Consider the following 13,850-nt stretch of genomic DNA (forward strand, 5'->3'; position numbering starts at 1 on the left):
GAAGCATTTGACTATATGGTTAATTTTGTAAACAAAGATGGTGGAAAGAGTGACACTTCCAGATCTGGAGTTGCAGTTAATGCAAGGACGATTCTTTCCAACTCTTCTTAAATTCTTTGTTACATTGAAGCTTTTTTTTTCCCCTAATAATGATGGTCAACTGTTGTTGCGTTTTTCTCATAAGTTACATTTTCAGGCATAAGTCATTCAGTGATATTCTAGGAAGAGCAAGAGAAAGTGAAACCAGACCTCCTGCACAAGGGTTATCCTCACAAACTGGCACCTAAACCACTTACCCATACTTACGCCCCCTGTTGTTCCGTTTTACCCGCTTATTTCAGGAAACCAAAAAAACAAACATTTGAAAACACAATATCTTCCATTGCTGCGTAAATATGTAAATGCACCCTAAAAAGTGACATCACAGCCTTGTGTGTGTTGTGTTTCTAGTAAAATCTCCACAAGTAGGTTTGTTGAAGAATAACCACAACAATGGAGGAGCTCCAGCGAGCTGTTAGTGCCCTGACTCCACTGAATTATTAACGCTAAGATGTAAAAAATGTCCTTTGTCTTTCCTCATAGTCTTATTCTCTGTTTGTATAGGCTGCTTTGTTAAAGAGCTGCTTCTTATGCAGGCGTGTTGTTTGCCGTTTTAGGATTTCATTCCAAAGTTTAAGCGCCAACTACTGGCCTAGCATGCAAACTGACATTTTCAGTTGTGGCGTCCAAATATGATTTTAGTTAGTTTTTCTTTCAGACTTTACTATATGTTATGAGTCTGCTCTTGAGTTGAATTGCAGTTACTTTGTCCTTGAATAAAAACAGTTATCAAGCATGAAGAATTATTTATTCGCTCAGTAATAAAGTACACTGAACAGTCACAAAAAGTGCCAACAAAACTTTGGAAAACCCAGCAACATGGTCTGGCCTTGGCCTACTGGCTCAGTCACGTGTTCGCACAGCAAACCACCAGGATTTTGCGTGTATTCTTCCTACCCAGAAACTAGTCCCTGATCCCAAAGGTTCCTGTTCACAGGGTCAATAACTCAACTTCTGATAATGTGTCTTTGTCATTCTTTAGAGGATGGTTAAATAGTATGACGACGATGCTGTCTAATGCATGAACACTCTGAAGTCAAGTTGATGTTCTGTTTTCTTTTGCTGATATTGAATAAGTCATCTCGTGAGTTTGTTTCCCACATTCATCTCTCTTTCTTGTGACTCTAGTCTGACGGCTTCAGTGTAAAACCTTCCAAACTGAGTCACTTTGACATGTTTGAATTTCCCGAAGGATTAATGTTATCATCAGATATCAGAGTAATAGAAATGTTGTTGTCTGCACACTCTACACCACATCCTGTAAACCCTTTGTCCTCAGCAACAGAATCAGAAAGTACACCACAGACGGTGTGTGTCCTCTGGAGCGCTCCTCAGTGCTTCTTGTTACCCTGCTGTGTTTGTTTTTCGGAGGACACAGAGAGTCAGTTTGTCTCCTCACAGATCAGATAGAGAGGAACAGTTTGAGATGTGATGAAGTCAGTCAGGCTGTTGTGACTCATGGGTCCTGTGTGTTACTAACAAACAGAACAATTTAAAACCTCGGAAATCTTTCACTTAAAGTGGAGGTGTAGTAATTTGAAACTGGGCTCTACCTCAGTCAATTCAGTGAATTAAGATTCTTAAAATGTTCTTGTTTCTTCACTGACAAGCTCAGGTTGTGACATTCAAGAAAGGATACAGACTCAATCAGCTGTTTTTGAAGTAGAGGAATGATTTTTTTCTAAGCATAAGAATATTTTGCTTTGCTTTCTGAAAAATTTTAAGACTGCTTCTAGAGCATCAGGACAGCAAAGAAACTTCTTTTCTTCTGCAGCCTCTTTAAGTTCCTTAAGGTGCTTTTTAACCACAGCACCTTTGCCCATGAACTAAGTACTTTTTGAGGCTTGTTTTACAAGCCAAACAGTGGTAAACTGCTTTAGATGGCAAAGCGGTCCGCAGTTTTAACCAGTGTTTTTGAAACTGCTTGGTCCTGGTCCCTTGTCTCCTTTCAAGTGCTGATTCTGTAAATCTAAAAGTACCAAAAATTGGTACCATTGAGTACTGGTACCGATTGCCAGGTACCAGGCATCGGTATCGTATTGTTTCAAATATGAAAGGTAACCATCCTACTTTCAGTGGTACCGAGGATAACTCTTTGTTTGGAAAATGGAATCACGAAACAGAGTAAAACTGCTGTCGAAACAAAACAGTTGTATTTTTCCTCTTCTGTGCCCACCAAGAAGGGCACGGTTGGCTGTGAACTCAGGCTTTACCGGCTTCCTGGACGTTGTGGTTAAAAAGTTTCTTTAGTGTCAAACAGAAAAAAACCTTACTAATTCAGACTGTGGCAGACAGTTTGGGTCAAAGCACTGTTTGCAAATAAAGTTCTTGGCTTTGAATATTTATAAACCAGCTGAGCCCAACAAAAGGAAAAAAACAAAAACTTCCTTTTACTGTCACACATAAAACAGGCAGATTTCAACCAAGCATGTCATCTCTGCAGCAGTTACAGCTCCTTCAGAGCAGCCACAACATTTCAAAACAACATCCAAACTTTTGATTGTATTAGATAATTGGCACCTTCAATAATAAAATGAAGGCCGGGGTTTGAAAACAACAGAATTCAACTTTAACATCACTATAGATCTGAATTCATCAGTCTCTCCTGCTGTGTTTAAATTTGTAGTCACAAGCTGCTGATCTGTGCTCAGATCCCTGCAGACAAGTTTCAGTACTGTGAGCAAACAGCAGCTGAAACAGAGTAAATAACTCTGTTGTCTCCTAAAATGAGCTTCATAAAGTTACAAACTGAGCATTGAGAGAAGCTTTAACCTTTAGAGGGGACCTGACAGACCCAGTAAACATGTCGCTGTGTAAACTGTTTGAAGTGAGTCCACTCCCCCACCGCCGCCCGTGAAGGTGAAGAAAAGAGGCCCTCCCCCTTCTTCCTCCTTTCATCTGGGTTTGGAGGGTTTTGGCCTCCTAACCCCCCTCCTCCCTCCTTTCCTCCTCCTCCTCTTTGGATCTTTGGTTGACTGCGTCCTGGTCTGGAGTCCTGCAGGGCCACTGTCCCCAAAAACCAGAGCCCGTCTCGTCGTGGTCCTCACTCCCTCCTCCTCTCCCTCCTCTCCCTCTGTCTCTGCAGCACAATAACAGGCACATGTTATTTTAATTAGTGTAGCGGTCAGTCCTCATGGTGTGTTGTCTTCTCTCTGCACCGCTCTCCTCTCCTCAGTCTCATCCACCGAACAGAGCTGAAACTCAGAGTCCAATCAGGAATCATCACCATTGATTACCAATTAAAGATTTAAATGGACACTGCTGTAAGAAAGTAAAACACTTTGAAGTAAGAAAGAAAAGTTTGAACACTCCTACAAAGTTTTTCTGGCGCCTGTAGCTGTTGCAGGTCTTGGTTAATCCTATATGCTGGGAAATCTTACTTCGCCTGTAGACCTGCACGCACAGGTTGAGCCAGGCAACGATACATTCCTGTTGAGTGGAGTTCCCCTCTCCACTGAGGTTGAACGTTGCTATTATATTTCTGCTTTAGGCTTTCTTTTTGCTAAACTGTCCTCCTTATTGTTGCAGTGGTGTTAAACCAGAAACAGAAACAGAGACTGTCATTGAACTCTTCTCTTCTTCTCTTCCTCCTCTAAGGTTAAAAACTTTGTCTAACCATCTCCTGCTGTTTCATCAAAGAAAATACAGGAAATTTGATGACCTAAATGATGTGAAAGTGTCAGGTAAAGAAGCTGTCACCTGCTGGCACAGACTTCTGATCCAAACAAGACAACAGTATAGCTCCTTTTAGAGATGTGTGAAACCCCTGAAAATTTCCTGACTCCTTGCAACAAGGTAGTTATTTGTTGAGGTTTTCTATCTTTAATGGACAAGACAGCTGAAGAGATGCTGGAGTCAAACCAGCAACTGCTGTGGCAAGGACTAAAACATTAAACTTCTAGGCCAACTATGCCCCAAACATTTTGATTTTTAAGTGAAGTTGTGGAGAGCAGATGCACAAACACAGGAGGGCAAAGTCAAAAAAATTCAAGACAGTAAATTTCTTTCCTTAAAGTCTTTACTCATCTCAGTTGCTGGTGTGTTTCTTTGAGATTTCTGTGTTAGAGTTAATTTGCTTGAATTTTTTTGTAATTGTTGTGCACTCCTGAAAATTTTCAGACTTTGCACGAGACTATTGTATATGTGAGTGAAACCATGAAACTGTATTTGCCAACTTTGTCCAAACTTTTTCAATCCTCCTTGTAACATTTCTGCAGTGAAGTCAGGGTGTGCATATGGATGAACACTGCAGGTCAAAGTCAGGAAAATTTCAAGTTACTCTGATTTCTTTAGAATTAGAAATCTCTGGGTATGAAGCACACGTGAAATAATATTCAGATAACCTGAATTCACTAGAATTATTTTAAGAATGTGAGAGTATTTTTGGATAGAGAGGCTTTACATTCTTGTGCACAGTCTGAGCCCGATCAGATTTTTTCAATTGCTTGCTCAAAAGTCTGCTCCAAACAAAAGAGCGTTATCACAAATATCTGAAACCCCCGAATTTGTCCAGACTTTGGTCAACTGGGCCAAAATTTTGAATGCAAATTGCTCAATTTTTCACTTTATCCAAATGTTGGCAGCTTTCTAGGAAAATTCCCAGCTGGAATGAGCTGGTGAGCCGATTTGTAAACACAGCAGGTAAAAGTCAGTAAAATTTAAGACAGCAAGACAGTTGGCCAAGTGGTTACTTTTGTTATGTTTTGAGGAGTTTCTTTGACAAAAATTGAGTTTTGGTTGCCAGATTTTGTCCCACACTCCTGAAATTTTGCAGATTTTGCAAGTGAGTTGCATGTTTAAATGCAAACAGACATATTTTTCACACTAACTTTGTTCAGACTTTTCCAGGCAGCTCCTTGCAACGTTTTTGCAGGAAGCTATAGGTGTCAAAATCTGGAAATTGCTTGCCTCATTAAGTTTTCTCCTGGCGTCTTTGTCTTGTAAGAAAAAAGAACCTGAAAACATGCTGTAATGACATCAAAATTGTGGATTAACATTCCCCACAACCTGACTTTTCCTCCCATAGACATACTATTTTTTTAGAGCTGAAATCTCCCATGATGAATCACGCATGTTTCAATTTTCTGGAAAACTTTGGGCCTAAAAACCTCAGAATTATTCTAAAAATGTGAGGGTGTTTTTGCATAAAAAAGCTTTAAATTCTTGCGTACAGTCTGAGCTCCTTTAGATCCTTCCACCTGCCTGCTCAGAGGTCTGATCCTGACTAAACTATAAGAGCTGATGGTATGTTGAATCTGTTTATTCTTCAGGGAATTAGGAGTTTGCCTCATGCACAGATCAGCTCTGTGGGTGTGAGTGGATGTGAGTGGGAGCTGTGCCACATTGTTGTGTAGATAAATGTTAAAGGAATGTCTAGGATTTACTGAGAGGCAGAGGCTGGTGCAGCCACACACCGGGAGACACTGGGGGGAAGCTGTGGGCCAAAGTCCGCCTCCTGAAGTGGTCTGACTCTCCTTATGCCCTCCTTTGGATGTGTGGAGGTTTCAGTATGTGGTGTTGATTGTGAGAAGTGTTTAGTCTATCCCCTCCTCTCTTTCTGATGTGGACTCAGGGTTTTTCTCACTGTGTTTCTGCTCTGTGGGACATCTCAATGTTAAAAAAACGGCCTGTCCACCCTCCTCTTCTTCACCACGAGGACAGATGATTGACAGCCTCCTCCTCCTCCTTCCACCAGCTCCTCACACGCGAGCATTAGCATCAAGTCTGTAATTGTGTTATGTGCAGCTCGAGCTTCTCCTCAGTGTGTGTGTGTGTGTGTGTGTGTGTGTGTGTGTGTGTGTGTGTGTGTGTGTGTGTGTGTGTGTGTGTGTGTGTGTGTGTGTGTGTGTGTTTGTGGGAACGGAGCGGCTGCTGTGATCGGGACATATCAGGCAGCTAATCAGTTTGGAGAGCACTCAGCCGACACACATGCAGGCCCACACACACACACAGCTGACCCAGTAGCCTACTGTAGGAGTGTGCGATGGTCCATATGGTTTGATTGTTGAGACAGCTGACCTCCCGTCCTAACAAACAAACGCTGAGGCCTCAATGAAACAGGCCGAACAATGGGGGAGTATGGATCCTCGTCTCATGCTTCATATGATCTCTGAATGTGACTCATGGTTTGTGTCATGAAGTCTGACATGTTCTCATCGCCAGAGGACTTTTCACCTAGCGATCAACCTGTAAGGATGCGTTTCATTGTACCTTAACACTAGAAGTCCCACAGCCCAGCCATTTGGCTTTTCTACCTTCCATGCCCAAGGGGCAGCCAAGTGGCTGGATTAGTCTGGAATCAACATCTCTACTTTAGGTGTGAACAGCCATCGGATCACCATTGTTTTGTAAATGAGGCAATTACTTTCTCCTGAACTACTGAAAAAGGGAAAGATGTTGCTATGCCTTTACCTGAATAAACCAATGTGTTGTAATGTTATGAGAGAGAGGTAGAGGTTTAGTATAAAATGTTAATGACTTCATTTTATGTTCAACAAGCTATAATTAGTCCACTTTTGTGATCACGACAGAAAGTTATTTTCCCCTCCCTTCTCAGTATGAGGTCAACACAGTTTATGATTTTTATTTCTTGCTGAGATTTATTGCTGATGCACAGGTTGAGTAAATAAACTATCATGGGCTGTGAGTGAGCTTTTTATCCACTTCAGGTCCCTAGTTTAGCCATCGGTCACAGCCACACCCACCCTTCCACCCTACATCCAGTTGGCCTGCTTTTACATTTTCCATCCATCTTTCTAACTATTTATTTTCTTATTCTATTGTTTTAACCAGGATTTTCTGTGTCTCTCAGGAGTAAATGTTAAATATGGGTAGATGAAGATAAACTTTATCCAGGCTACTCAAAGCACCCCATGTCAACTTTGCATGCTTGAGACTCAACGCTCTATTATAGTGAAAAAAACACTGGATCATTTTCTTTTAATATACATGTCTTCAAAGTTAGATCTTTGGGTGGCACCTGTGTGTGTGTGTGTGTGTGTGTGTGTGTGTGTGTGTGTGTGTGTGTGTGTGTGTGTGTGTGTGTGTGTGTGTGTGTGTGTGTGTGTGTGTGTGTGTGTGTATGTGTGTGTGTGTGTGTGCATTTGTGAAATGTGAACCAAAAGTTATACAAGCAGATATATTGTTAAAAAAAATAGCAGCCATGCAAACAGTGGACCTGACGGGAGCTTGTGACAGAGGCAGTCAGTTCAGTTTAGGTTTCTTTTAGCAGCTTACAGTGTTCACAGTCACACAAAAGGCTGTACACACATAAACAAAGTTCTATCAAGAAGAATATAGAGATAGTATAGCTATAAAAACAAACTTCAGAATAAATATAGTAAACTTAAACTAAACAGTCAACAGCTGTTTTGGACAAGGGCACTCTAATATGGGTTATGGAAGCAATATTTTTTTCTAATTATATCAGAGATATTTACAGCTACACTTGCCTCACACTCTGGCAGCCCGATGCAAAAAGTTTCAGTAGATGTTGGAAGCTTCCAGGCTCTTTTCAGGCACACCCCTCCCCCCTGATCATGTATCACATCTGTGGACTGCCAATCTGTCAGGTAAGGGCTGCATTTGCAAAACAATGGTGGCTAATTGAAGGCCGTTCAGTTGTACATTCTAACTGAGCAGCCATTTGGCTGTCCTCTGGGCATGGCAGCAGGGGTAAGAAAACCCTGGGACTTCTAGTGTTAAGAGGTCTTTCAGGGTTAACTGTGATATCTCCTCTAGTGTTTGTTAGAGATGTTCGATACCACTTTTTGTGCAGACTGATACCAGTACGAGTACTCCCTCTTGAGTACTCACCAATACTACTAGCACTTTTGATACATGAAATTTCAAATAACAGTGACAGATCATTTTGATCAAAGACAGCACAGTCACTCTGCCATTAAGTCAAAATAAAACACAAAGAAGTCTCTCTGAGTTGAGAACTTTTTTGATAAACTTTAAAAATATATATTAAGAATGCACAATAAAACTGACAACTGTCAGAGTTTAAGTAAACTAAAGTGCAAAATAAAAAAAGAAGTTTAACTGTTAACTCTTCCTGGTTCATTCATATTGTCTGAAAAGGACCTGGCACACGTTTGCAGTGGTTGTTCACTAGCAACAATTAGCAGCATCTAGTGGCGAGGAGGACTTGCTCCACTTAAGATTTTCTTGCCTAGAGTATCTGCTGCTAGTATCTGCAGCCCTCTCGAGTACTGATACCTTGAAAAAAGGCTTGTATCAGCCCGATACCGATCTATTGGTATCAGTATCTAGCCATCCCTAGTGTTTGTTTTAAGGATCCATTTGCATCTATCAAAGGGTACCCCTTAGAGTCCACATCAAGTTAATATCCAATGACTGTTTCAAGCGTCATCCTGTATCTGTGTTAAAGTACCTTACAGTTTTAATTAAAATTGATTTGGAAGATTCTTTCCCAGGATAAACTCTAATGTCTGGTGTAATGATCTTTTTTAAAAACCTCCTATGTGATGTGTATCAGGGTACCCAAAAGTAGCTGTAACACAGTACCTTTTAACATACTATATTGCTTTTAATTCAAGAAACCATTTAGGGTCAGCACCTTGAAGATGGCTGTCAGGGTCTGTTGTAAGGTACACTTTTTCAGCTTTCAAGTTGCTCACTATTTCAAGGGACCTTTAAGCATCTCGTTAAAAGGAAACCTTAAGCATCTACTTAAGGGTACCCCTTAGAGTGTGCATCAAGTAACTCTTCAGTGTCTGGTTAAAGGCATCCTTTAGGTTCTATTTTAAGGTACCCTTCCTTTTTTCTTTTTCAAACTATTGTAAGATGTCCTTTTCAGGGTTACCTTTGCGTTGTGGTGTTATTATCTCTTGAAAAACCTGCATTGTGTTTTGAGGTACCCCAGAGTAGCTGCATCAGAGTACACGTTAATACACTATAGCTATCTTTTTTTGTTTTCACATCCCTGTGATGTAGAATTTAGTGACTTTTACAAGATTACTCAAAGGGTCAGTACGTAAAATGTTCCTTCAGTGTTGGTTTTCTGGTACCTTTTGTTTGCTGTTTCCAAGGCCCCACATAGCATCTCATTTAGTGGGTACCTTGAGCATATATTTAAGGGTAACCCTTCTGAATCTAAGGCTTACTTTTCAGTAGCTTATTAAAGGTATCATCCTATGTCCGTGGTAGGGTACCTTACAGTTTTAAGTTAAATCAGTCAGTCTGCTATTTTGTTGTTGTCAGAATTGCCAAGTGTTTTTAAGGGTACCCTCTGGTGTCTGGTGAAATCATACTTTAAAAAACTTGTAGGTTGTGTATCAAGGTGCCTTGACATAGCAGTAACAGGGTTTCCTCACATACAATCTGTTTCAAGGTGCCATACAATTCTGTTTCACGGTACCATATCTGTTTCTATTTCAAGCAGCAATTTAGTGTCTCTGTGATTTACAGGATCAACTCTTAGGGCCAGTACTTAAAAGTTAGTTTCTGTTTCTTGTCTCATGGTTCCCCTCAGTGTCAGTCTAATGGTATGCTGTATAACTTTGTCCAAGCTCCTATTTGGCAACAAACTATTGAGGAGATACCGTGATTTCCCATTTTTATGAAAGGAAAACCCAGCTGTCATTCTCTCTACCAAGGTACCCCATGGAGCAGGTTAAGAGTTAAGGAAGAAATTCTAGATGAATGTAAGTTGACATAATTCAGAATCAGGACGTACAGCAGATGATGTTGTCATCATCTTCTTACATTCTCTTAAAGGAGTTTAAATCATTCATAAATAAATTTGTACACCTTCTTAAATACAGCACTCACTGTGTTAAAAGAAGCTTTAAGGACGTTGTCAGTTTGAACACCATCAGCGGTACCCCCCCTGCTTTTGGAAATATGCTCCCTGAAAGTTTGAAAGCTGCTTTTCAGGACAAAATTGGTTTCAAACGCTGTGTCTCTGAGAGGAGAGAAGCTGAATTTTCAGCCTTTTTCTCCTTGAGGAAGTGAATGTTAGTCTGTGTAAATAACCTGAGTAAACATGTGTGTTTGTGTGTGTGTTTTAGTGCACGGGTGTGTGTGTGCTGTTTCAGTGGTGAGGTAATGTGTTGGTTGTCTGTGAGGAGGGTAAAAGCTCTTTCAGTCCATCAGTGCAGAAAAGGAGGAGGCCTCTCCTCTTTCATTTACCCCCCTCCTCACATTCCTCCTCCTTCAGCCGCGACAAAAAGGAGGTCGGCGGTCGGCTCCTTTGTGGCGCTTGAACTCACACTCACACACTCGCGCACACACAAACTCATACACACATTAACGCACAAACTTCAAAGCCTTCGCTTCACCAACGTGGAGGGTGATGTCATCTTCTGCCCTCCTCTCTGTCTCTCCGGTTGTTTGTTGTTGGACCACTAACAGACCGAACCACACACTCACACACGCACACACACACCTCCGGCCATCATCCCACCGTGAATCTGAAGCAGAGTGGGTTTCTTTAAGTTGTCCTGTGTTTCATGCCTGAACAGGATCTTTGTTCAAACAGCACATACAGAATAAATGAAGCGTGTCTGGAGGAGATTCTCACAGTGATACGACCAGAAGTTTGTTACAGAGACGGGAACTCTGAGGGAACAAACCAGAACAAAACCCAGTCTGAGGATCAGCTTCCTGAGGGTTCAACTTGATTTAAACTTCTGTATTCAGTCCATGCCATAACCACAAAATGCATCAATGTGAGCTGGCTGATTGGTAGCTCTGAAACCATGAGCAGCTCAGTGCTTTGTTTTTTAACCAGCTGCTTCAGGCTGTTAGAGAAAGAAGAGGATGCAAACCCACATGCATTTTCTCCAGACATACACAAACACCCAAATGTCTTCCCACCATTTGTTTCTGCTCAGTGCAAATGTTGGTTTCCTGTTGAAGCATAGTGGAGTATCAAAGAAAGAGGAGGAAGACATGGTTTCATCAGGCATCTCAAAGTTTAAAGTTAAGTTACAAAAGTTTCCCGCTTTTTTTTCCTTTTGAGACACTTAAAAGTTAGGACAATTTCTAAACAAGGAACAAAAACAGCATTGATGACTGAATTATAAATAAACAAAAAGACAAAAATAGATAGTTTAAAGGGTGACCCTGTAAACTGGTGACCTTTAGCAGAACGTGTCAGTGGATATCCAGTTTACAACAGTTTAAACACAAGAGTAGTCCTGGGGAATTCATCCTAGGTTAGTCTGATATACGTATGTGCCATAATCTCCTCATCAGATCAGTATTTAATGTTGATCTAAAGCTGTTTAAGAAGGATGCATCCCGCTCAGAGTCCTCAGTGAACAAGCTCCTTTTAAAGCTCAAACACAGCTCTATCTCTGCCGTCTTCATGCTGAAGACCGGGGAGCAGTCAGTTTGCCGTTTCTCCCTCAAAGCTGTTGTGGCTTTTAGAAACAGTTACGACAGGCCTTACACGGTTCTGTCTCTAGAGCTCGTCTCCTTTCAGATGTCAACAAATCACAACATCGATCAAAAACAGCACAGGCTGAATATTCTCCATGCAAAAGACTGTGCCTTGCATAAACAGACATCGAGCAAATGCTTTCAAGTATTAGAGCATGTTTGTGATTTTTCTAAACATGGGGATTTTCAATTTGGACATTTCAGGGCATATTTCCTCTTGATTTTCAGTCATCTCACAGTACTCTTGATTTTTTGCTTTCCATTTCAACATCCATTCATAGCATTTTAACTCTAAGTAGAATTGTTAGCTCCAAAGTCTGTTGGCATCTCTTTTTTTATGTTGCAGGATTTCCAAGTTTAAGTTGCTGAAAAATATCTACAGCTCTACAGCGATGAGCTTGTTTCAGCTCGTTCTGTTTGGAGTTTATGTTGGGGTTAATAAAAAATGCACAGACATCAGGGTTTGAGGTCTGAGAGGGTTTGAACATGTGGGACTGAAGACTGAATGTTCCTGCTGCTGTTAGTGTAACTGAGTGTCACGCCTCAGGGTCAAAGGTCAGAGGTTAACAGGAGGACACACCCCCTCGTTATGATGTCCTGATCTGAAGCTTCCTCTCCTCTCTGTCTGCAGGCCTATGGCTGGGCGCTGGAGGGTATGCGTCACCTAGCTGGAGTCAGCATGGAGGAGTGCACGCTGCCAGACAAATGCCAGTCTGTGATTGGCTGCCTGGAGGACTATCAGCGCCAGCACCCACCAATCCCCGATGCCCATTTCCAGGAGATGAAGGCACTGGCAGAGGAGCTGCGCGGCGAGCGAGGCCTCCGTCAGTGGACCTTCGCCTGGTCCAAATGCCAGGAGACGAAGAAGATGTTCGACCGAAAGATGGAGGCGGCGCTCAGGACACGAGACTCCGCCCACAGACAGCGTTCTGACTCCAACATCAGCAGGAACTCAGTCTCCTCCAGGAGATCCCTCTCAGGACTTTTAGGGGTGTTTGATCGGTCCACCTCGTCCTTATCCTCCTGCCCCCCTGAGGAGGAGACATCAGCTCCTTCTCATAGCACTTCCTTCTCCTCACCCATCACCTCCTCACCCATCGCCTCCTCCACTGTCACCCCCCAACACACTCCCCTCCTGCAGCGTCTGTTCCGCAGCCCCTCCTCTGAGGAGGCGTCTGATAAAGTGGAAATCTGCTCCTCGGGTCCCAGTCTGCCCCGCCTCGGCTCCTGTCACAGCTTCACCCCCTCTTTAGCCTCCTCCCCGTCCTCCTCCTCCTTCTCCTCCTGCAGGCGGCAGCAGCTGAGGAAGACTCAGAGCTTCGACTGTCCCTCCACCCCAGAGCCGACACGCTACGGGCCAAACCCCCGCGCTCTGAGCGAGCCGGTGCGCAGAGGAAACACAGGCGTGTTCATCCGCGGTCTGGAAGTCAGCAGCTCTGAGGCAGCTGACCGCACACTCTGCCCCAGGACGGGGACTCAGGGCTGGGCAGGGACAGGGGCACGCAATCCAGGGACGCCCAGTACACCCAGAACCAACGGCAGCCCGGCCACAGAGTCCAGACCCAGAGGGAGGTGGGTCATCAACCTAGTTCTAACACTTTCTGTTCCAACCGAATGTGAAAATCTGAGGTTGTTGATTTTGTGTTTTTGCAGTAAACTCCGGCACGTCGTGGAGGAGATGGTGACCACAGAGAGGGAGTACGTACGCTCCCTGAGTTACGTCATCCGTCACTACTTCCCCATGATGGACCGAGCCGACCTCCCTCAGGACCTGCGGGGAAAACGCTCCGTGGTGTTTGGGAACCTGGAGAAACTTCTGGACTTTCACAGCCAGTTCTTCCTGAGAGAGCTGGAGGCGTGCTGGAAACACCCGCTCAGAGTGCCGCACTGCTTCCTCAGACATGTACGACACACACACACACACACACACACACACACACACACACACACACACACACACACACACACACACACACACACACACACACACACACACACACTTCTGTGGATACAGCCTGAAGATGTTCTGCTTTGTAAACATGTTGTTTTGTTTTGTGTTGAGCAGCAGGAGCAGTTCAGTCTCTACGCTCTCTACAGTAAGAACAAACCGAAGTCTGACGCACTGCTCGCTCTGCACGGACACTCCTTCTTCAGGGTGAGGACTCATCATCATCACGACCTTTAACTTTAAACATCCCAATGTCTGAATGTGATAATGAAAAGTTGAAGAACAGTTAACCAGGGTGTCTGCAGGGTCTTAAAAAGTATTAAAAATTTACAAATAAATTGTGGGAAAGTTAAGGCCCTTTAAAAGTATTAAAAAGTCTTAATCATGGTTT

At 42.9% G+C, this 13,850-nt stretch overlaps 1 protein-coding gene across 2 annotated transcripts in view; it reads left to right on the forward strand.

Moving 5' to 3' along the window:
* plekhg4 (pleckstrin homology domain containing, family G (with RhoGef domain) member 4) overlaps nt 1-13,850 on the forward strand; it is a 56,908-nt gene that overhangs the window by 37,996 nt on the left and 5,062 nt on the right. For both annotated transcript variants that reach the window (XM_074666341.1, XM_074666340.1), the window contains exons 13-15: nt 12,143-13,083; nt 13,165-13,414; nt 13,577-13,666. In XM_074666341.1, the coding sequence (XP_074522442.1) occupies nt 12,143-13,083; nt 13,165-13,414; nt 13,577-13,666 (1,281 nt within the window). The remainder of the gene's footprint in view (nt 1-12,142; nt 13,084-13,164; nt 13,415-13,576; nt 13,667-13,850) is intronic.

The sequence above is a fragment of the Halichoeres trimaculatus genome, unplaced genomic scaffold (genome assembly GCF_033239565.1).
Source record: "Halichoeres trimaculatus isolate MK-OKI-2021-1 unplaced genomic scaffold, fHalTri1.1 fHalTri1_scaffold_3, whole genome shotgun sequence".
Taxonomy (NCBI): Eukaryota; Metazoa; Chordata; class Actinopteri; order Labriformes; family Labridae; genus Halichoeres; species Halichoeres trimaculatus.